Source organism: Lethenteron reissneri, chromosome 25 (genome assembly GCF_015708825.2).
Source record: "Lethenteron reissneri isolate LAM-NWPU_2019-01 chromosome 25, ASM1570882v1, whole genome shotgun sequence".
In the NCBI taxonomy this organism is placed as follows: Eukaryota; Metazoa; Chordata; class Hyperoartia; order Petromyzontiformes; family Petromyzontidae; genus Lethenteron; species Lethenteron reissneri.
In genome coordinates, this window is record NC_083803.1 from 11,992,763 (window position 1) to 12,016,794 (window position 24,032).

General features: G+C 50.0%; 1 protein-coding gene across 1 annotated transcript in view; it reads left to right on the top strand.

The window, feature by feature from the left end:
• Window positions 1-24,032, top strand: part of LOC133347242 (E3 ubiquitin-protein ligase TRIM9-like) — a 64,797-nt gene that overhangs the window by 1,892 nt on the left and 38,873 nt on the right. The window contains exons 2-5 of the mRNA XM_061559350.1: window positions 2,640-3,754; window positions 3,962-4,122; window positions 12,667-12,762; window positions 16,593-16,715. Coding sequence (XP_061415334.1) covers window positions 2,689-3,754; window positions 3,962-4,122; window positions 12,667-12,762; window positions 16,593-16,715 — 1,446 coding nt within the window. The 5' untranslated portion in view covers window positions 2,640-2,688. The remainder of the gene's footprint in view (window positions 1-2,639; window positions 3,755-3,961; window positions 4,123-12,666; window positions 12,763-16,592; window positions 16,716-24,032) is intronic.

The following is a 24,032-nucleotide window of genomic DNA, read 5'->3' on the forward strand; positions in this document are numbered from 1 at the left end:
GTTTCGATCACAATACAAGCGGTCGTCATCAGGATTATTTCGGATCACAATACAAGCGGTCGTCATCAGGATCGCTTGTGTTGCGATCGAAACGTCGTGATATATTCTTTTTTCTTTGAACCTATCTACGTGACTTTACCGAAAGACCCAAATAATATGAATTCCTGCAGTCACGAAAGCTTTAAGTCAAGATTTAAATGAAGGAATGTTTCGCCAAGACAAAATAAACGCTCGTGTTTGTGCAATGGCGCTTCTTGAGAGGAGAGATCAAACGCAAATTGGATTATTTAAATGGGAACGCATGTAGACATTAGCCGCGAGAGTAAGCCAGTTACATTACACAGCTTATTTTTTTCCCCAAACAAATGAATGTTTACATATACATTCGTTAGAATGTGCTATTTTTTCGCTGTTGTTGCTGCGATTGAAAATGGTTTGTTTGCCACTAGTTATTTGACAATTGAAACCCTTTATTACATCAAGTGCCTCCCAATCCCGTGGGACGTTTCGAGGCCCCACGTTGTGAAATCGTGAACTACGAACTCAAAGGCAGCTTATTCTTGGTTCTTTCGGTAAAGACAGCCCTGTTCTTCACCTGAGGACGGCTGCTTGCGTTGTGGCCGAAACGTCGTGAGAATTTTATCTTATTATGTTTTATTGTTATTATTTTATTATTTCCCTTCTACGTGACTTTACCGAAAGAACCAAGAATATGAATCCCTGCAGTCACGAAAGCTTTAAATCGAAATTCAAAGGCAACTGCTGCCTTCTTGCTACCTCCCCTTGTTCCCTGCACGGATTAAGTGTCATCACCTGAATCATATACACGAATACTGTATGTAATATTTAGATAATACATGTTTCCGTATTTACATCCCATTCTGGATGCAGATCCGTTTCACCCCATATCGGGCCATTAGTGGCTGTTTAGACAATATTTAAATCTAATCAATCGCGTTGTTGTGGAGAATATATGGAATAAAATGAACAAACAGAGAATATATTTCCTTCACATATCTGTCCCTCCACACGTCAGAACCGGTTCAGGGTTTGCTTAAGGGGCCGTCCATAAATGACGTCACGCACCTAGACATTTGTGACGATGTGTGACGAGGGGGGGGAGGGTTTGAGAAATGTGACGTCACATCAAAATGTGCAACTTTAAATAAATATAGACAACACGTTCTACTTAATTAATATACGTTTAATAAATGTTTTCTCCTACAACATCAGAGTGCAGCGCCACATTAAATACGCACTAAAATAACAATAGTTTTAAGCGATTCGAAGCATGTTTTATTTTTGGGGGGGGGGGCAAAGCTTTGTGATTTCATATTTGAGGGGGGGGGGGTATGACTTTTTGTGACGCCGCGTGACGAGGGGGGGGGGGGTCGAAAAACGTTCAAAATCGCGTGACGTCATTTATGGACGCCCCTAAGTCGAACCGGCGTCGCTTACATTACGGCATACCCAGAAGGCGGTGTGGTTGATCGGAAGTGTTCAATTATTTTTTTCATGTGAACGATATACTCTGTAATGGTCTGCTTACTCATTCTTCACCGGTCTGGTTGGTCAATGGTGGAGGATTGATATCTGAACGGGCCCAGCCAGTTCAGATATCACTCACCACGGATGTTCACCGTGTCCTGAAATCGAACTGAGAATCGGTAACTGGTAAGCTTAGCGCACCAACCACAGCACCACATCCCCACGCCTGTTATATAAAGCGGTGTTAATAATGTTTTTAAAAATGCCAGTTATGAACGTGATATGCGAACTGTGCTTGTGGACATACTGTACACATATATAGCGATGTATCGTATAGGTTCCTTAGTGCAATGGATTCCACTTTTTAAACCGGACCAGCAATCCAGAGCCACGCCGGTTCCATTCCCTCTCCCCTGTGGACGCGTCCACGCCGTTCACGACGTCTGGTCATCCGTGGGCGGCTCGACAACAGACACCCTCTAGGGCTCCCTCTAGTGGGAGGCTCGTCCGTCGGCAGCATCAGCAGTCGCGCGGTGTCGTCGTCATTTTTTGCATCGTTTTGTTCGCGGTGACCTTCTGACCCCTCCACCCCCCCTTACTTGACTTCTGTGAAGAAAGAGCTTCGTAGCTCATCGGATTCCTCCGGTCTCAAAAAAAAAGAACAGATTCTGAAGCAATTCCCGGGCTCCTTTAACCTTTACCTGTTTAACTGGGACGAGAGGATGGGGGGGGGGGGGTGACGCCAGCACGCACGGATCTGGCTTAACGATGATCCGGGTCACGACATCACGCAGATGTGGCCTCAGTGACGTCGCCGCGTGCCAGCCACCCAGGCAGCTCTTGTACAGAAGGGACCCGGCCACGTGGTGAGCTCAAACGAACGTGGCTTATCGCGTGGACATTTATCGCAGCCAAAAAGTCTAAACGCGTGTTTCTTAATGTGGAGGGGAAAACCGGAGGACCCGGAGAAAAATCCACGCAACCACGGGGAGAGAGACACGCAAATATACAGCAGGCGTCAGGTGTCGGAATCGAACCCACGACCTCCTGCAGGCAAGGTATTTAACATCTCGCCATCGTGGTGCCCCTCTTGATCGATCACGAATGATGTGAAATTTTTCTTGTCGTTCATCCCCCGTCCCCTCCGCCAGCACGCTGAGCCCCACCCCCGCCCGTCGCGGCCCCCGCTCCTCATCTCCCATGGAAGACATGGAGGATGAGCTCAAGTGTCCGGTGTGCGGGGCCATGTACCGGGACCCCGTGCTGCTGCCCTGCTCGCACAACCTGTGCCTGGCGTGCGCTCGCAACATCCTCGTGCAGACGCCCGATGGGGAACTACCAGCACAGCACCAGCAGCAGCAGCAGCAGCAGCCGGTAGCACCGGTGCCAGGAACATCTCAAGCACCAGCGGCGGCGGCAGCAGCGGCGGGCGCGGGGAGCGCGTCGCAACTCCAGCACGTGGTGGCAAACGGCGCGGTGGCTCCTCGCGTGTCCCCCTCGGGCTCGGACTACGACTACCTGGAGCTGGACAAGATGAGTCTCCACAGCGAGGCGGACAGCGGCTACGGCTCGTTCGGGGGCTACCTGACCAGCCCCGGCACGCCGAACGCGCCGATGGCCACCACGCCATCCTCCTCCTCCGCAGCGTCGTCCTCCTCCTCCTCCGCGTCCTCCTCCTCCTCGCTGTCGTCGGCGGTGGCCGTCCTGCCGAAGCTGTCCCCGAACGGGGTGCGAGTGTTCCCGCCGACCCCCGTGCCGAGCGCGGCGCCGCGGCCCCCGCTTCCCTCCTACCAGCACCACAGCCAGTTGCACCCGCAGCACGCCCTCATGCACGCACAGCTGCTGCAGCAGCACCACATCCTCCAACAGAAGCAGCAGCAGCAGCAGTTGCTGCAACAGCAGCAGCAGCAGCAACAGCAGCAGCAGCAGGCGACCGCGGTCCAGCAGCGGCACCGCAACTCGTGCCTGACGTGCCCGCAGTGCCACCGCAGCCTGCTGCTGGACGAGCGCGGGCTGCGGGCCCTGCCCCGTAACCGCGTGCTGGAAGCGGTGTGCGACCGCGTCGCGCAGCGCGGCCGGGCGCGCGCCCTGCAGTGCCAGATGTGCGAGCGCAGCCCCGCGCGGCCCGCCAGCGTGCTCTGCGAGCAGTGCGACGTGCTCTACTGCGACGCGTGCCGCAGCCGCTGCCACCCGGCCCGGGGCCCCCTGGCCAAGCACCGGCTGCTGCCGCCGGCGCTGGTGCTGCAGGCGCGCGCGTCGGCATCGTCCACGTCGGCGTCGGCGGCGGTACCGGCTGCGAACGATGCGTCGGCTTCGTCCGCATCGTTGCCGGCGGCGGCGGCGGCGGCGGCGTCGGCGTCGTCCACCACGCAAGCCGAGCCCCAGTCGGCCGGGGTTCAGCAGCCCCTGCTGGGGGCGGCCGCCCGGGCCGCGGTCGGCGCCGGGCTGCTGGGGCTGGGAGCGCTGGGGCCGCCGGCCGCGCGGCGCCCGGCCACGTGCGCGGAGCACGAGCTGGAGAGCCACTCCATGTACTGCGTGCCGTGCCGCGCGCCCGTGTGCTACCAGTGCCTGGAGGAGGGCAAGCACGCACGCCACGAGGTGCGCGCCCTCGGGGCCATGTGCAAGCTGCACAAGGTGAGGAGGAGGAGGAGCAGGGCGAGTTTGCACGGATGCACGCACGCAACAAACGCACGCGCTCACGTACGCATGAATGCACTCGCGCACGAATGCACACGCGCACGCGCGATCGCACACACACGTGCTCCTCCCTTTAACCTTACCGAGGGCTGAACTGGACGTTTGCTTATCTTTCGCGGGCCACGCATCGTCACGCACGTTAGTCCTGTTCAATAATGACAGGAAAAATAAATAGGGCCGAGAGCGTGGGGCTAAAATGAGAGATGCAATGTTTCCGGCTCGATAATATTGCCCTCTGGTACCCGGTGAGTGCTGCTCCAATGCTCGGCTCAGAAACGCTCGTGAAAGGGCCGCTTCCAAAGTGGCCGACCGTGCGTGGCCGCGGGTCGCATGAAATGAAGTCGACCATGAGGCTGTCGGGAAAGTGCTGTTCGTGAGCACCTATTAGAGCCGGCAATGGTCGGAACCACGGGCGGCCACCTTTGCCTCCCACACTGCAGCGGGTAACTTTATTGAAATATCAATATCACTGGTACTGGTGATAGTTTTTTTTTCTTAGATGATCTCACCCATATGGTGGCAGAGAGAGGCATCGGTTTTGAATGTGACAGCTCCTCGCTGTGAGAATGGACAAAGATCGCCCTTGGCTTTTACTGCTGGACCCAGCATGAACATCCTCATCGCCATTGGCTTTGCTTCATCCACTACCAGATGAGATCCGTTCCTATGCCTTTGCCGTGTCTCACGGTCTTGCGATACAACGAGCAATCTAGCACCTGCACAAGTGGCTTGCAAGGGTGCTAATTGATTAATTGCAATCTTGTGGCGATGTACAGTATGGCAGTGTAGCCGCACCGTGGTCTCACGAGGAATGTTTTTCTCGGGCATCTGTTTTGCTTTTCAATTAAAGGCCCCTTCAGTGGAGAACCTGCGCTGATGAAACCTCCGACTTTCGCATGCCGATCCATTCATCTGCTCCCTCGCCGGTTTCGCGTGAGCACTCCCTCGTCCGTGCGTCGCGTGAAAACAGAAAGAGAGAAAATCCTGAAAACGGCAGAATTCGAATCTTGACTATTGCCACAATGGAATGTCAATCGCTTCCGCGGGTGAACCATGAGTGGCCAGTGCTGTGCGCAAATATCAGCATAGACGACTGGAACCAATATTGCGCTTTAGTCAGGACAGCACGTTGCTTCGGCAGAAGAACGTACATTTTAGCCGGTGCAGTGAGGAGGAGACTGCAGTCCAGCAAGTACGTCCACGACCCTCGTGCATGGACTTTTGAGCGCCGTTGGCTCGCATGCACGGTTTTTATCCAGGATCTGCAGTTTGTTTCCGCACAAAAAAGCACTCCTCTATAAAGTATTGGCCGAACACCACAAAGCGGAAAGAGAATTTTGAAAATAGGTGAGACGTTTCCGTATAAAATAAATGCGTACTGTATTTAAACTATATTTAGAAATTAACTGTTCAACTGCAGCTGTGTGCACATCAGCCACACGGAAGCACAGCCTCATGGCCATTATGATTCCAGCCATCGGTCTCCAGTCGTGACCCTTGACCCCCAGTTCCCAATTAAGCAACTAAATAGGCAGTTGCCCCAAGGCAAGCAGCGTTTAGAATTGGTTGAGTGATTAAATGTTATGTTGAGAAACGGTCTTTAGAAGGCTGTACTAGAGTGTGTAGTAGTGTTCATAATATATACAAAGGCAAAGATCCCCCTCAGCCTTAACAGACTGCAGGGGCAAGTGCTGTTAGCGAGCACCTATGAAGGCCGGCACGGCACACGATGGGGTGGGTGGCGAACACCACGCCCGGCCGCCTTTGTCTCACCAATGGCGATGTTTGCACACAGCACCAGGGTACACATTCAAGGCTGAGTTTACCTAGGGGAGGTCCAGGACCGGTTCAGATAATCATCACTGGTGTTCGACGTGAGTGGCAATCGAACTCGGGTCGCCGGGTTCGTAGTGCATTGCACTAACCACTGTGCCACCGCTCCCCACTATATATAGACACACACACACACCAATTGCTATTGGTGCCACTTTGTGAGAAAGAAACGGAACGCATACGATGGAGAAATTGGCCCCCACCATGGCAATGTGGAATTTCCACTCCTGACTAATGGCCACCGACCAATATGATCACTGGCCCCCATTGCTCGTAAATGCAGCAAGCAATTTTGACTTTGGGCTTTCACTTTTATGGACTCCTGAGGCAAATAGATATTGTTACATAACTCCTCTGGTCACATGTTCCTGGGTCACATGACATGTCGCTGAATGGCATTGAAGGTGGCATGACTGAACTACTTCTGGTGTTACTGCAACAAACTTCTCCGACCCAACCCGAGTCTCCGAACTCCAGTCTGGAATGCTCACAGCAGTTTACATTGTACTCCTGAGATCAAGGTGAGGCAAAACGAAGGTGAAAAGCCTCATTTGTGTGGTGGGAGTTTTGGTTCACATTCGTGGGCAGGCTGAGCCCATTAAACAGAGTACACATGGTAATCTGATTTAATCTCTGGTGGTCACCTGTGTTTGAATCCGCGATCTCAGTAATGCTTGTTTGATGCTATGGCAGAGCCATTATTATGACCCTCCTGAGGCACCTACTTAGATGAAAGGCTTTTAATTTGGAGAGCGTGATTGTGTGCTGGGGGCTGGTGGAGTAAATTATGATTGGAAAGATCCCTGGGGGCCAGCATTGCCTTACGCTGAAACAAACTGAATGCATATGTTCATTGCGAGTTATAGAGAGAGAGAGAACTGCGTTGCAGGGGAACGAGTCAGGGTATGTTTTGTTTGGGAAGATGGTCCTTTACATGAATTGTCAGGGACTGTCGCTGAATGGATGGCTCAGTGATCAGAGCAATGAGCTGGCAAGTCTTAAGGTTCAGGGCAATGAACCATGGCAGTCACCCATGATGAGTAACGGGTTCTCTGATGTAGTGGGTTTGTGGCGTCGTGGTTAGGAAAGGAGACATCTGCACATCTTTGTCGAAAGTCGGACAATAATGTGAAAATAACCCATAGTTGCCACGTTCCCACGACAAATTCAAATGGGGCTCGTCTGGTTTCGTGAACTGTGCCAGAGGGCTTGGCTTGGATACCCACGGCAGCCTTCCAATTGAGGTGTAACCAGGTCAGGTGGCTCACATTTTCCGGGCCGCATAGCTCGCTTTTCCAAGTGGGCTTTGCGCTTTTAGTCAGAACCGTCCTTGGAACGAGTTGTGACATCACAGAGACGCACGCCTTCAATGTCGTCTCTGGCTTAGGTCAACTGTAGGGTTGTGCGTGACTTTTTTTAGGGTTCGGCAAAAAAATTACGCAAGTGTAGACATTCGCCTTGGGTGGGAGTAAGGAAACCAAATCATGCGTTAAGCTTTTTTCTTGAAGAAGGGAGAGGCGGGATGTGAGAGGAGTTAAGTGGAGGGGGGGGAGCTGAACCCTTGAGCCAAAGCAATGGGATAAGAAGGAGCTGTTCAGGGCGTGACCCATAGTGGTCCCGCTGCGGCTCTGGCTGGTTTCTGATGACTGTGCAAATGCAGCCAGCGTCTCTGTGCTCGAATGAGCAATGAGGCGTCGCTCATATCGGTTGATTTCCCTGAGGAAGAGGTGGAAATTCCACATTCGTGCGGTGAGGGTGAGGTCACCCCTGGAACAACCTCTGTCGTTGACTTTCCACAAAATGCTTTTTATGTTTAATTGACTTTCGTGGATGAGTCGACCCTTGACCAGGATTTGAACTTTGAGAAGGAATGAGTTGATCACTCTAACCGCAGCGCCGTTCACGCCCGGTCAATTAAATCTCCGATTCTGAGTGTTAACGCACACAATTTCACGCCACATTGCTCGTGGAAAAAACACAATTGAGTAATTTTCCTTAATTTCTGTGGTTGCAGAGTTTCACGTACCCTGAAAAAAAAAAGGATAGACGTAACGTATTATTGGATCTGTCCGGTGTAAATAAAGGGGTTATGTTTCAGCTTGCTTGTGTCAAGTAATCCCCATAATGGTGTTGTTATTTCATTATTATCTTAACATTCTTATTTTGTGAATCGCAATAGGGTGCAAGGGGCAGAGGGTAGAGCGTGAATGATCCAGAAAGCTGCACTTCTGTATTGGCCGACTTTTCATATTTCTTTGGTTTTGTTAATCATTATGCCAGGCAATGACATACTGCATACATAATAAGAATAGGTTTTATTGCTGGAAAGGAAAAAAGAAGAAATTAAATGCATTGACTTTTGGAATTCTCAAATAAATGTTTACGAGTGTCTTTTGGTCTGGTTTGGAGCGAATTCATTATCTTCTGTAAGGTCTGGCCCGTAGAGGAAATGCCACTCGGTGCTGTGGCAGCCTTGATGAGTGCCATTCCATTGCTTGTATGAGCAGAGAGGCATTCATTGCCTTTATTACTGTGAGCAATTTGGTATCCAGTGGCATTTGAACAGATCTTTCAGCTTGCTCAAGGGACTCAATTAAATCAAACCTCTCACGTACAATTATGTAATCAATTATAAAATTGGGCCGAAGTGCTGAAATGATGAAAATAGTGAAAATGTGGCTTGAGGAAAGGGGGGGGGGCATGATTTCCTGCTGTGGGCCCTCTCTACATAAAGACCTCCCCTGGCTTAGGGCCCCATTTGAAAAGCAATTAATGTACATGGTTGGTGGATTTTCAATAAAGGGGAGAGTCGAAACGTCACGCATGCCAGTGGAGCACTTTCCAGACAGCCCTCCCCGCCTATCCCTGCCCTGCACACCGCCAGGCGCAGAGGGATTTGGTCACGTGTCACTCTGGGAAAGGGCTTGACGCACAACTGGATGGTCGTGAGTCCGCAGTGCTTGTCCTATAAAGAGACTGACTCATCTCTGTCGTGGGAATGTGACATTTACACCATTGGCTCAGGGCTGCCAATGGAGGTGAGCACTGCCCCTTGCCCATTTGGGCAGTGAGACACTTTTGGCGTGATTGTCGCATCGTAGGGTGAGCACAAGGGCGATTATGAGGGAGAAAGATTGCGTGTGTGTCGGCGGTGGTGGTGGCTTTTGGCTGATGAAAGCAGCGGTCCTTTTACCTGAATTCGGTCGCCTGAAAATGGCCTCGGCAGCAGCACGCGCCGCGGTAACGCGCAGCAATGGTAACCCTCAGTAGAGTAATAAATGACCTCCATGGCAACGGTTTCCGGGGCAACTGAGCCAGGGATGGAGGAGCGAAAGAATGGGATGAGATGTAGCCACACCCCGTTTTCTAGCCTCGTTCAACCCTCCCTCCCCCACCTTCCTCTCTCCCTCCCTCCTCCCAACAGTTTTTTGTTTGTTAATTCCACCCCCATCGTCCCCTGTCCCTCCAGCCGAGCACTCCTTCATGCCAAAGATGAGGCCGCAGTGATGCAAAACGTGATACACACAGTAACGCGAAGATGAGGCGCACTGCAATGATGCGAGCATTAATAACGAAAGACTCAGACCTAGTCCTAACCGGAGCTCCAGCCCAAACTGTAACCCGATTGTATTTGTTAAATGTATATTTATTAGAGCCAGAGGTCTATGCGTCTGGTTGTATACAATATCTATAGTCAACATTGGCCTGTGATGTCTAACTGATGACACTGATCTGTTTGGCTGATAAGAGAGTTGGCATAGCACCCGTCTCACGATCAGGTCACAGGTTCAAAATCATATTTGTGGATCGATGAAGCTCATTGTCATTATCTAGTACAATGAATACCCTTTATGGGAAGCAGAGGTGGATCCCAAAGGGGAATGGGGGGAGGACGGTCCAAAAATGCCAAGCCTTTTTTTTAAATTTGGCCTTTCATTAATTGGGCCTTTCATTCGTAAAATAAAAACATTCAAAGCGTAAATATCAATGCACTACAAATTTCATGGCCTCAAGGGGCAGGGGGTGCAAACACCCTCATGCCCCCCTCCCCAATCCTTCCCCCTTAGATCCACAACTGGACGAGAAGTCGCAGAGGTCATCCTGTGCAGAGACTGGACATAATAATGTGACTGCGGAATTTCCACCACTGGCTCAACGGCTGGTAATGCAGATGAGTTGTTGTCCAATGCTCATATGAACAAGGAGACACCTTGAATTTTATTTACACTGATTGGATTGCACACCCTAAGTGGCATTGTCACATGCATGCGAATGAACACTGATCCTGACCTAAAACCCCTAAACCTTTTCTTCAAAGTACATTTCCATTTGTGCACTGATGTTCATGTTAACAGATGTGGCACCGATGCCCAAGATAATGAGGCATATGGTCTTTAGAGGGGCATAGTTACATGCCAATGTTCTCACTTAAATACTCGGTCTGACGTGTTCATTTGATACTCAGCTGAGATATGTCTTTGCCGCAAATACATTTTATTTCCAATGTTGTTGTCCCATATGCCTGGAAGCTAACTGCACCAGGCAAAAAGAAAGTGATGGTTTATTGTTCAGATTTTCTGTGGGCCAGGAAAGAACCGCCCCCCCCCCCCCCCCCCCTCTGAGACTTCAACAAAGATCCCCTGGAGAGTTATGGTGATGCAATTGCGCAGGAAATGTTTGATACCTCGAGTTCCATATTCAAGCCAGCTGATGTCACATGGGCCTTGCACGTTGCACCGCCGGGTTGTGTTGTATTGAACCATGTACGTTGTGTGACTGTTGCATTGTGTAGGCGCCTTGACAGCACCTCATTTGCTGTATTGTATGCCGCCCTTGTTGTGGTCTTAGAAATTAATCTTCGCTTTTAGTTGTGTCTTTGTTTACTTATCGGGGTGGAATGGTGGCGTCGTGGTTAGCATGCTACGCTACGAGCCCATTCGCCTAGGTTTGATTCCCGGACATTGGCCTGTGATGTCTAACCTGCTCCTGGGCCTTCCTAATTCGACTCACGCTGAAACGAGTACTTGGCATGGCGTGTAAACATCAGCACTAGCCACACCGTCCCCTTGCGTTCGCTAACAATACTTGCACCAGCAGTATGTAGGCAATACGGGGGATCTTTGTATTTATCTTTGTAATAGTGCATTTGTATAAGGGCAATATGGGACAGATCTGCTCATGAGGGATGGATTCCATCTCGGACTGGATCATGTGATTGCACCACTGCTGCCCCCTTTTATGCCTGGGCCCATTTGGGAGTATATTTTGTTGCGTTTTTCCACCAGACATTGGGTGGAGTGTACGTGGTGCCAAGCCGAGCGTAGATGGGGAAACATTCCGCCAGAAACACGTTTCTTCAAGAATTGTCAGCACGCATTGCCGGGAAACTTTTACAAGCAGCACGTGCATATATTTAACAGGAGTAGGTTTTTTGCAGCCGCTCATATTCCAACTGTGGGTTGTCAGGTTAGGCTGCACGTTGAGCATTTGTTCCTTCACCCCCATCACGTCGGAGTTGAATTCAAGATGCCCTTGGCAGTGCGCGGCAAAAGCTTTAGAGAAGAAACGCTCAACGTGCAGCCCAACCTGGAAAACTGCGCCTGAAGCAGGTGCATAGTCACATGATCGATGGCTCATGTTCCACACACAGTCTCTTCCGATTGGCTTGAGGCAACTTGCTTCTGGAAAATGTTTCTCAAAGCAGACCCCAGGTCTTCTGGGAAACGTGTTTCCTTGTTTCTGTAAAATACTGGATGCACTGCCACGTTCAGTCCTCCACCACCGTTGGTGCTACCCCCCCCCCCCCCAAACATGCTCTGGTCTGATCCACTTCACCGTTCTGGCTCATGCGGAAAGGAACGCGGTCGGTCCCCAGTGCCGGACCGGCTGCTGGTGAATAACAAACGGCGGATTCAGGGCGATCGATGCTGCAGGTCGTGAGTCACTCACTGAGGGCCGCACGGGCTGGTGGGAAGCAGCTCACGAACCGCGTCTTTTTCAAAACAGACCTCGTGTCCAAACTACAAGGTGCACTCACGCGTCTTGTGGAAGATTTGTGTTGCAATCAAACGGAATTTAATTAAATTGTTTGTGTGCAAGTCACCGGTGAGCACGGCGAGACCATGAACTTGCCACACTTGATAATTTGGTTAATCGTGTGGTGTGGTTTTCAAACGTGCCAGCTCAGCCCTGTGATGTGGAAATTAGCTCCCAAATTCACGTAGCCACCTGCAAATCACAGGACAGCTGATGGAATTAAATTCTGCACCAGATAGAACGTGAACAAAACGTGTACAGTAGTTTCACCTACACCATTCTGCGTAAACGTGAGGGGCCTTGTGTCTCTATGCGAACAACGCAAACGTAACGCTACAAATGAGACCGAACAATTGAGACAAGCATTCACACGAGGCAGATGATACAAACGATACAAACGGTACAGACAATACACGGCATACGGAACAAATAAAAACAGAACAAACAAGACAGATTTAACCAAGCAATGTAGTGTTGACCTTCATTTGAAATGTGATTGCATTTAGACGCTGTATCAATTGGAACTGTTGGTGGCCGTGTTTGTGATTGTTTATGTGCTTTGTTGGGATCACGACAAGTGGTGTTCACATGTGTGCCTCCATTTGTGTGCAGGGCCAGCTCTCCCAGGCCCTCACTGGACTATCGGACCGAGCCAAGGAGGCCAAGGAGTTCTTGGGGCAGCTGAAGAACGCAGCCACACAGATTCAGGTTAGCTCCGGGGTGTGGGGGACACCTTGACTGGGGGGAGCGGAGGGATGTGGACGCGAGACGAAGCGTGATTAATCCACCCAAACGGGCGGTGCCCGTGTGGAGCATATGGCTCAGTCGGAAGAACTATGCATGTATGTGCGTGTGTATGGTGAACTTCTTTCGCACCGTACGTAGCCAACCGTGCTCATCGGAGGTGTGGGGGGGAAGGGCAACAAACTGAACACAAAGCACTTCTAAAGATAATGAGCTTTCAATGTAGATTTAAAGCTGCATAGCTCCAGTGGCTTCCTAAATATCTGAAGGAAGAGCATTCCAGATGGCCGCAGAAGCGCATCCGAAAGCACGCGATGCAGTGACCGTCTCTGTCCTTGGGCTCGCTAATAACGGCGACCTGAATTTATCTTGGGCAGTAAACCTGAGATTCGATACCAGGCCGAGTAATCACAACAGTGCTGGCTCTGTGCTCTAACGTGCGCTTAACTCGCATTGCTACTCTAACCCCTACCTCCCAGGATTTAGCCGAGCGACTGTGTGCAAGTCGGTGGCTGCCTCGCATGGGACTGATTGGCCTGACAGTGTGATTTACGACGGTTATTGTGTGACCTAATCAACGAGACTAAGCGATTGCGAGCAGTGGCATCGTGGCCGCGCACCCTCCGCCTGGTCGTGGGAACCCGGCTGGGGGTGGCGTGCCATGGGATTGGCCTCAGCTCGATCGGCCCCTGGGCGTCGTGTGGAAGACACGCGCTGACCCGGTGTCACTCAGCCGTCGCGGAGACTCACTTTGACTCGCGGAGAAGGGAAGCATAAGAATTTCTCATCTACATGACACGCGGTTTATGGGAGTAACGTGTTGCGAATAACGTGCGGCTGTAATCAGATTTCTGGAGACAGAATCCCATCGCTCTGTATTTTTTGTTTGTAACTCCCTTCATCCAGTGTGTAATCAGATTAATCCTGGAGGAGCAGCAGCACAGTGGTTTTCTCACTGCGCTATGAACCCGGTCGCTTGGGTTCAATTCCCAGCTGTGGATTGATATCAGTGGCGAATGGTAACTGAATTGTTCCTGCCCCCCAACCCCAAGCTTCACAAATCTCAGCCCGTAAGAGTGGTGAAGTATGGTGAAACAACCACCATTACTGGCCAGGGCATGGCGAGGCCTACTTCCTGCAGTGGATTGACAAAGGGCCGTAGATGATTTTTTTTTTCAAATCAATGAATCAGATAACCAGCTGATTAATTTAAGATAACCGTCATATTTTCTATTGTAAATTACAGAGTAATATAAAAACAAGCACAAGGTGACACTGACCGCGTATGCGGGGGGAGGGGGGGGTATTGGAGAATGGCAGCGTAGCATCCTGATCTCATTTCCACGCTTTATCGGCCTAACAGAGGTTCATGTGAAGAAAGCAATCTCTCACGCAATGAAATAACCCGACAACTTTGCAAACCCCAGTCGCAGGATTAACGTGTGTTCTACTACGCCTTCATTCTCTATGCACATTTGAGCCTTCCTTGTGATTCTTTGGCTGCATTTTCCAAAAGCACTCGAATCTCTTCACATCCCAGCAACCGCCTTTATTTCTGATTTAAAGCTTTTGTGACTGCAGGGATTCATATTCTTGGTTCTTTCGGTAAAGTCACGTAGAAGGGAAATAATAAAATAATAAAAATAAAACATAATAAGATACAATTCTCACGACGTTTCGGCCACAACGCATAAAAAATATTTTATTATTTTATTGTTTCCCTTCTATGTGACTTCTTAATTTCGTCGCTTTGTACGTTGCCTGCTACGATGCGTGCATCGGGAACCACTGACATTGAGATCGAGCACGGAACGGAAGCTTTGAAGTGCGCAAAATTAGAATGGAGAAGTGTGCACGCTTGTAACTACACCGAGGGACAAGAGAGACGAGCGCGTGGATGGGAGAGAAAACTCGAAGCAGAGCAATCATGTCGATGTAAGTGGCCATGGGCAGGACACATCGCCGGGAAGGGATGATGCCCTACGGTGTAGACTTAATGATGGAGCGGCAGCTGAAGGAGGAAACGCACCCAAGTGAACGAAATCAGCGTGTGTGCAGGAACCAAGTGGATTGTTGTAGCACAAAAAACGTGAGAGACTGCTTAGGGACGCCTTCATCCAGCGGTGGATAGATCATGGATTGTTATTTTTAATGATGATTATTACTCTTACAGCCATGGCTAATCAGCAATCGTAGACTGATGACTTTTCCCAAGTACACATCACAAACGGGTGTGTATAACATCCCACCCTCTAGGCTCCAATAAGCGCCGTTCTTTCCAATGTGGTAGGGCCAAATGTGTCGTCTGATTGTGTCGCGTGCTGTTAGAGGGGCTCCGATAATAACGCTGTGATGTTAGCCCACACATCCCATACTTGTGACACATATTTTGTAAATTAATTGGTTGATTTGGCACTGTTGTGCCAATTATCGTATTTTTCATACCACTGGATAGCCAACTGGGAGTGCTTTCGGTTCGGCACAGGCATTTTCTGAACTCTGCAAAGCCTGCAAAGGAAAGGCCACTTGATATTTCACAAGTCGGGCTGTGCTCACGTAAATGCGTCATACACATCACATTGTTTAATTCGTATTACGTAGCCTTTCCCCACCAATATGATTCATAATTGGTTTATTTTGGGTTAGGTCGTGTAAAAGAAATGTGTGTGTCATAAAGCCTCCTCCACCCGACGCAGCCAATTCATAAAAGTGTCACGTGAATCAAACGCTCCAAATGCATTACTGCTTGGGCAGCACCACCAGTGTTAATCTCACAACATTAAAATGTCTCCCCAGTGCTGATTTGTACACACTGCACCAGGTATTCATTTATTAATTTCAGGTTGCGTTGACCTAGGCGAAGCCTCAGGATCTGTTCAGATATTCGCCACTGATGTTGCGAGCGATAATTGAACTTGGGTCGCCAGTGTTTGTAGCAGAGCGCACAAACCACTGCACCACTGCACACACACACTAGACAGCCGTATACCCATGCACGTACGCCTGCACACAAGCTGTTCTTGGAGAGGACAGCCGTGACGAGCAATGATTGATGGAGCTTTAAATGTGCCCCTCCCCTCATCCTCCAGTGTCTTTATCGCCTCCCCCCACCGGCACCACCGCGAGGGGAAGCAAATGCCCTCTTGTAGATATGGCTGCGGAGAAAAGGCTACTTGGACTGCGCTTGTGTAGCTGGTGTTCAATGGGCCGCAGTTGAATATTCATGTGGATGTTCTCGGCCCCCACAATATGGAAATGTGGATTTTCACTAGAGCCTCATGGCCACCAACAAATATAAGCACTGACCCGTTGCTTCTTTAAGAAGGGAGGCAGTTTTCACCTTAAATCTCTCCGGTGCGTTCTCCTGGTTGTACTGCTGGACGGTCTGGGGATAACCAGGACACATGGCAACCCTATTCGTAACACTTTGGCAACTGGGACTGCAAGACTCCTGGGGTCACGTGTCCATCTGTGCATGTGTTTGTGGAGAGTGGTAGTGTAGCGGCTATCACACTGCACTACGAACCCAGCGACCCGGGTTCGATTCCCGCTCATGGCCAACACCGGCGACGACAATTTAAACCGGTCCTGAGCCTCCCCTAGGTCGAGTCGGCCTCAAAGGAGCAGCTGGTGCAGCGGGTATACTTCGCCGCTTGGCGGACAAAGGCGGTCGGGCGTGGCGCTGGCCACCCGCCCCCTCGTGTGCTGTGCCAGCCTTCATAGGTGCTCGCTCGCAGCACTTGCCCCTACAGTCTTTTACGGCTATACGGGAGATCTTTGTCTTTGTGGGGCAGGAAAGTGGCGTGGAGCTGGAGGCCTGCCTCGTGGCGCAATGCGACGCGCTCGTCGACGCCCTCAACCGCCGCAAGGGACAGCTGATGGCACGAGTGGGCAAGGAGCGAGAGCAGAAGCACAAGGTTCGTGCGCAACGTGAACATCGTCTATCCCGAGCAGCGTCAACATCACCAGCCACACCAACGTCAACATCACCAGCCATGTCAATATCACCAGCCGCGCTAACATCAACATCACCTGCAACAACAGAGTCGTCCCGTTCGCCACTGTCAAGAATGTCCACCCAGAGAGTTGAATGGTTATTACCTACGGAAACTGACAATTTTGCAATACTGCCCAAGTCAGGTTAAGTCGTTAAGAGGGTTAATTAATTAGCTCTGTCCACGTGTCTGTGTTGGGGTGATGGTTACGATAACTCTCGCACAAATGATCTAATCTAAATTAAATGTTCGTTTGAAGTTGTGTTGCTATTAGGGATGTACCCTCTAGAAAACCGGGCAGATTTATTAAAGATTTACCCACGGCTTGGCAAAAAGAAGGCATCGATAGCGAGTAACCTTTCCAGCCAAGGTTTATGACCTCACACACCAAGCCCCTCCCCATGATGTCATGATGTGGGATGTCATCTCGAGACATCCACACTTCACCCCGTGCCATGTGATGTTAACATTTTGTAACTCAAAAGGTAAGTTAATTGTAGCCAATTAAATGCAGTGCTTCCGAGGACAAACACATGTTGGCAATCGTGTCGGGGCCCATGCGTATGTGTGATTTTCCTTCCTTGCTACAGATATCACCCAGAATACAGTAAATATTTCAAATGACCACCTTCCTTTGCCGCGAACATTTCTTGCTAAAACATCCACATTGCAGTACTCATACGTCACGTCTCTCCAAACCTCTCACTCCACTTACGGCAAGCCCCTCGTCAGCGGGCATTGGCTGCCGTTGAACGGCACGTGGCAGGATTGAGCCTAAACAGGCGGTGGACCTGCCACTGAAGGGCACAAGCAAGGGGTGTGAAGCGCACATCGAATAGCAGCCCAGGGTTTAAACTCGCAACCTGCCCCAACTGCGAGCCAAGTGCTCAACTGCGAGCAGTGTCACCTGACTTTCGTGATGTACACAGTAATTATGAAAATACACGTATCTTCTGGGGGGGGAAATAATTTGTTGAGATAAACCGTCAAGTTCCCTAACTCCATGCTAAGGCCGTATTACTGAGCAGCGTGTATATATAAGAGAAAAGTGTGGCAATGAAGCGCAGGTTGAAAGCGTGTACATGACAGGACCGTCGCATATGTAAAAAAAAAATCCATGGAGAAAGCTTGGCAAGTCACAGAGGGACCGTTAAATAGGTCCTGCTCATTTACAGGCCATCCTCGTTGTGATCTGATCTCACCTTGAAACTCTTGACCGTGACTACGAAATCGGTCAACCGATGCCGCTACATTTCTGGAGCAGGTGCAGCCATCCTTCGATTAACGCGTCGGAAAGCGTCACATTTGGGATTTTTTAAAAAACGCCGTGATGTGGTGGCTGTTTCTCCTGCCGTCGCTGGGATGCGTGAAAGCATTCTTGCACAAATTGCTTTTGCAGCAAATCTGTGCAAAAACGATCGAGGCACTGGGAGCGTGTCCTCGCACAACTCCCTGCCCTGGATTTTTAATTGGCGTTGGCGGTGGAAGCTGTTCGGAGACGAGCTCTTGCATCGTTACGTGTTTTAGTTTGCCTGGGGGTGTAACGTAACCACGGGGGGGTAAGGGGGGTTGTTGAAGGGGGAACCAAGCTCTGCTGTTCCCGTGCACGCACGCTTCCTTTTCTGTTGCAGCCACGAACGTCAATTTCACAGTGGCTCGGGCGTCGTGGGGACTCATCAGTGGAGATGTCTTTACCACCAAAAAAATAAAAGTCAGTTTGTTATGAATAATCCGATCCACGCTTTCGGTTATGATGGGTTTTGTCCTCGTTTAGAGATTTTATTTCAGCTTGTTATTCCCACACGCAGCGGGCCTGCTGACCGATTCCCGCAATGGATGTCACCTTAGGTGTTTTGTCAGTCACATTAAATCCCACCTCCCCTGTCCACTCAGCAGTATAAATGGGAACGCCACGGTTGTTGGTTAATCGGCAGGTCACATGTGGCGAGTTGAAGGGTGGGTACTTCTACCTCCCAAGACGTCTGACCAGCGTAGAAGAGTAGGCCAAATGCCCTGCAAAGGGGTTCTCTAGAGCTCCCTCTATCGGAGGCCCTTCCGTCAGCAACGGCATGAGCGAGCAATTGCAGGGCTGCATCTTTACCTTTTATTTCAGAGCTATGGAGATGTCCTTTGGTCACGTGGCCTTCTGTTGTCAAGGCATGGGTCAAAGGTGGCCTGTCTTACACTGCCGTTGGTCCAGTCAGCTTTGCATAATCAAGTCTAGTCAGTGGTTCTTTGTTACAACCAGCATTGGTGCAGGACTCATTTCCATGAGCTGACCTGAGCCTGCGTGGTAGGAATTCCATGCTACTGTGGCAGAAACCACTTTATCAATAAGACAACCACCATTTGCTTCCCACCAAGTAGAGGCTACGTCTATTGGCAGTGCGGATTTGGAGCTCGCAATTCTACAACTGTGAGTCAAACACTCCACCCCAGCCCCCATCCGTGTTGTGATATCGGAATGATTGCATACCGTTGAACGCTCTGTCCTTCTTTACCTCCCCCAGCAGAGCAGTGCAATGTCAAGTTAGGAACCAGCCGCAGATGGTGACACATAGAACTCCATTTGGGTTACTTCGTTTGACCAATCTCACCTCCCACTGCCTAGGACGAAATCAATCGGAATGCTCCTGATTTCATCAGATCTCGAAAACTAAGCAGGGCCGAACCTGAATAGTATTCGGATGGGCAACTGCCATGCACAGCAAGAGGTTGTGATGGCCTGCGAAGCTACGTGGTGGGCAGCAGAGGGCAGGACAGCAAAATTAATTGTTGTACAGTACTCCACTGCTATGCTCTCACGTTAATGTTCTTCACATTCACCAACCCGCACTCACCAGGGTGGTGAAGTATGGTAATATATCTGCGTTTATATTGTTCCATGATTCCAAAGATACGGTACTGAGGTGCTTATTGTCACGTAAACCGCCACGACTTGCACAGAGTGAGGGGGAATGGTGCCCTCGTCCAGAAGTGGATTCGCAAAGGGGCTGTGCATGGACGTGTGTCAAATGCTGCACGGCTCTGCTTGTGCTGTGTATCTTTTTTTTATTTCTGGTGCCATTCCTTGTCTTGGTCGAGGTTCCGTTTTCGCCTGGCGGTTGTGCTGCGCCTCTCAATCTTGACATTCGCTCCTCCAAGATGTATCCATTCCACTGTTCATAAACGGCCCACCACCACCACCAGCACCACTGCCTCCACCACCACATGAATCGCATTTGTCCATTAGTGCCCCTTGTTGTGCCAAATTAAAAAGACAAAAGCAAATGAATGTTAAGCGGTTAATTTGTGACAGGTCTGAGACCATAAAACTAGCTACGCATGTGAAACCCGGTTTTGGTCACGGGCTAACCGACACCCTGATTCATTGAAACTCTCTCTCAGCGGTGCCGGCTCAGAGCTCATGCGTTAAGACACTCAGCGACCTCCACCAGCAAGTTGAATTTCATTGACGTCATTGATTGCTATCGGCAAGACGGTGAACATATAAATCAATCTATGCACGCATGCGCGTATATATTTAAAAAAAACATCAATAAAAAAATGTTTGCATTCAGACCAGATGCAATGGGGCTCTCATCCCACGCTCGTGCGTGTATAGTCATCAGCCCTTAATAAAATGTATAAATGGATGAAGTTCATAAATTGACAATCCTTGTGGTCGCTTGGGGAGCGCGCGTCTGCCCATCATCATCCTTCTCCAGCCTCCTCTCCGCGCAGTGCGAACACTGGGCTGTTGCCACGGCGACCGTGGGTTATTCTCTTTTTCGTTCGTTATCAAATAAATTATAATAATATGCCTCGTAGTCGTCGCTTTTGGAGGCGCACTTGTTTATTGTGTGCGTGCGTGCGTCTGCGCGTCTTTGTATTTCCACGCGCGTGCGTGCGCGTGCGCGAGGGTGAGTCGTAGTGCGTGGGTCGTGCGGAACTGGAGCCACAAATTTCCCGGCCAAGGCTAACCAGCGTCGCTTCGACTCGCCGATGCCTGCGGTCGACTCGAGCCTGTAACGAGTGCCCGGTGCATCGTTACCGGGGACACAAAGGGACACTCCCGTGCGCCGTTCTGGCGGCCTTAATAGATGTCTTGGCAAAATCTGCGTAGGCTATTTGGAGGATCCTTATATTTGCACGCGTAGAAATATGTGAGCATATGTTCACGCATATGTAAGTGTACGTGCGCATCATGGTCGGATTACGATTTTGTAGGCCCCCCCCCCTGGGCCTACAGGTACTGTGAGGCCCCCAGTAATGTTTTCAAAAGGAAAACAAAGTGTAAGAAAAATACAATTTATTTTTACAAGGCTAACAACAAATGCAATTCAGCATTCACAAATGAAATTACTTTTCACTTAATCTCTGGATGCACCCTGGGCTGCAGCCCCTAAAGCCCCGCGCCTTAATCCGGCCCTGGTGCACATTATCATCTGCGTGTCCCTCTCCCTGCGGGCGTGGTGCCGGCCACCCACCACCCTCTTGTGCCGTGCCGGCCTTTATAGGTGCTCGCTAACAGCACTTGGGGGCCGTCCATAAATGACGTCCCCCGCATCGTCACACGGCGTCACAAAAAGTCAGACCCCCCCCTCAAATATGACGTCACAAAGCTCTGCCCCCCCCCCCCCCCAAAACATTTATTAAAAAGTCTATTAAGTAGAACGTTTTGTCAAAATTTAATTAAAATTGCGCATTTTTATGTGATGTCACATTTCTCAAACCCCCCCCCCCTCGTCACACATCGTCACAAATGTCTGACCCCCCCCCCCCCCCCTAGGTGCGTGAAGTCATTTATGGACGGCCCCTTGCTCCTACAGCCTGTTAAGCCTACACGGGGGATCTTTGTGTGAATATATGTGCACGTGGTTGCGTGTACCTCCTTGTGCATGCGTCGTGATGTGCGTTGCGATTGGCGTGTCTTGCTGTGCACGCAGAGTGCACCTCCGCCAGACCGCCTCTCGCCTGCTTAAATATTAACGGCCTTTGCTCACGCTGCAAAGATTGATTTCTCCAATTCGGCAGTCGCGGCGGACAGAAGGGCGCGACAGGGAACCACCAGAGAGCGCGAGACGGCGCGGGGAGAGAGAGAGAGAGAGACGAGGTTCTTGTGTGTCAGCGTGACGGGAAAATATTTGGCACATTTGAACATTTTGATTTGAAGCTTTTGTGACTGCAGGAATCCACAGTCTTTGGTTCTTTCGGTAAAGTCACCTCGTGCGACGGCAGCTCTCTCGTCCACTTCAGCAATTTTTTCTTGCTGTGGTTGTCACACCTGATGAAGATTTCTGTCTTCTCGACAGACCTGTTCTCCACCTGAGGACGGCTGCATGCGTTGTGGCCGAAACGTTGTGAGAATTATCTTATTATGTTTTATTTTTTATTTCCATTCTACGTGACTTTACCGAAAGAACCAAGAAGAAGATTGCTTGTGTTTCAATCTAAACATCGTGATTTGTTTTATTTTCATTTCTAACTTCGTGACTTTACCGAAAGAACCAACGCGTATTTGAAAACTTGCTCGCGAATCGCTCAAGAGAATACGCTCAAGAGGGATTATACAGAGAATCCACGACCCCCCTACTGGCAGAGCCACCCAGGGTGCTGCACGCGGACAGCTGCACTCGCTAGAAACTTCCAGAAGTTCCTCGCAGGGTCTTTTCCAATCTCATTCCTCAATTTCGCGGCTTCGTTACCGCATTATAATGGCAGGCAGCGGTCATAATAATAATCATTATTCTTGGGTGTGGTCCCGTGTCCCTACCTAACCTCAGCGTGTCCTGACACGACCCTTAAAAATACATGAGGTGAAATGTGATGTCAGGCGCTTTGAGTTGCTGATGCATTTAAGCACTATATAGATTGCTCTGTCTCTCTCTGCAAATCTAATTACAATGCGGTGTCTCAATGACGATCTGAAGCTCTCATCGGACCGCACTTGGCCTGCTCCTGGGTCCATCACAGTTCAGGTCCGGGTCCAGTGCACGCAGCTCACGTAGGGCACGCGCCCCGGGTTGCCCGACTCTCGATGGCAGCCTGCGCGCTCTGCCCGGTCACGAGCAGCTCGCCCGGCCTCTGCGCACGATAGTGATGCCCCAACTCTGAGGCAGGACACCCTCGGAAGTGATCGTCGGCGTCACGGGGTCGACACCGTCGCCCGTGCGTCGTCGAGTGCAGGGTGACGTCTTAGAAAAATCACGTGGGCAGAAAAAAGTACGATTATAATTGATTTCAGCTCGGGTTAGTGTCGGCTGATCCAAGCGTGCATTGACATAAAAAAAATACGATCCTTTCCGTGGCTTAAATTTAGATTTAAAGCTTTCGTGACTGCATGGATTCATCTTCTTGGTTCTTTCGGTAAAGTCACGTAGAAGGGAAGTAATAAAATAAATAAATAAAAATTATTATGTTTTCTTTTTATTATTTTATTACTTCCCTTCTACGTGACTTTCCGTGGCTTGTTTGTGATAACTACATGGCAGTCATCCACTATTATTAATAACAATGCTACAGCTGTTAAATAACAGGTGAACCATGCATATTTTTTTGTAAAAGTGTGCCAAGCGCACATCCTCCCCCCACACACATCTTTTACGCCGAACTCTCCCGCCAGTTATGCAAATCTCTCCGTACTGGCACTTTCTTCAACCTTTTATTCATGGAAGAGAATTCCGTAGGCTCTGCCACAAGCAGCGTCCGGACAGGTCGGCAGAAATGCCCACGAGGAGTTGGGTGTTTGTTGGCCACGTTGCCCAACATGAGTCCAGAATTCCCTTCCCCCCCAGCCATCTGTGCTGCCATCTCCCCTGCCCTTGTGCAAGGAGGTAACTTGGCACACACTGATCGTTCAATCCCCGTGCCTAATTGGTGTCCCTTGGAAATGAAAATGACAATAAAAGAAGCATCTTGCAGGAATTTTTTTATGTGCATAGTGCGTGCTATGGGAACACGCACCCAGTTCAAAAATGGGTTTAGTGAATTAAATGAAACATATTTGGCTGGTTTGATGCAACGTTCAGATTGCCCGTTTTAAACCATGAAAAACCCCAGTTTAGGAACATCAATTTTACGATTCAGCATTGAAAAAACTTACACCCAAATATGCCAGGTGCATCATTTTCCAAGTGATTTTCAGAAGAAGAAAAAGAGCTGTCTCTTTTCAAGAGCTCAAGAACGTCATCTTTCCCTGTCTATGACTCACTGTCTCCTTGTCTTCATGAATACATAAGTGAGGCTTCTTACCCCCAC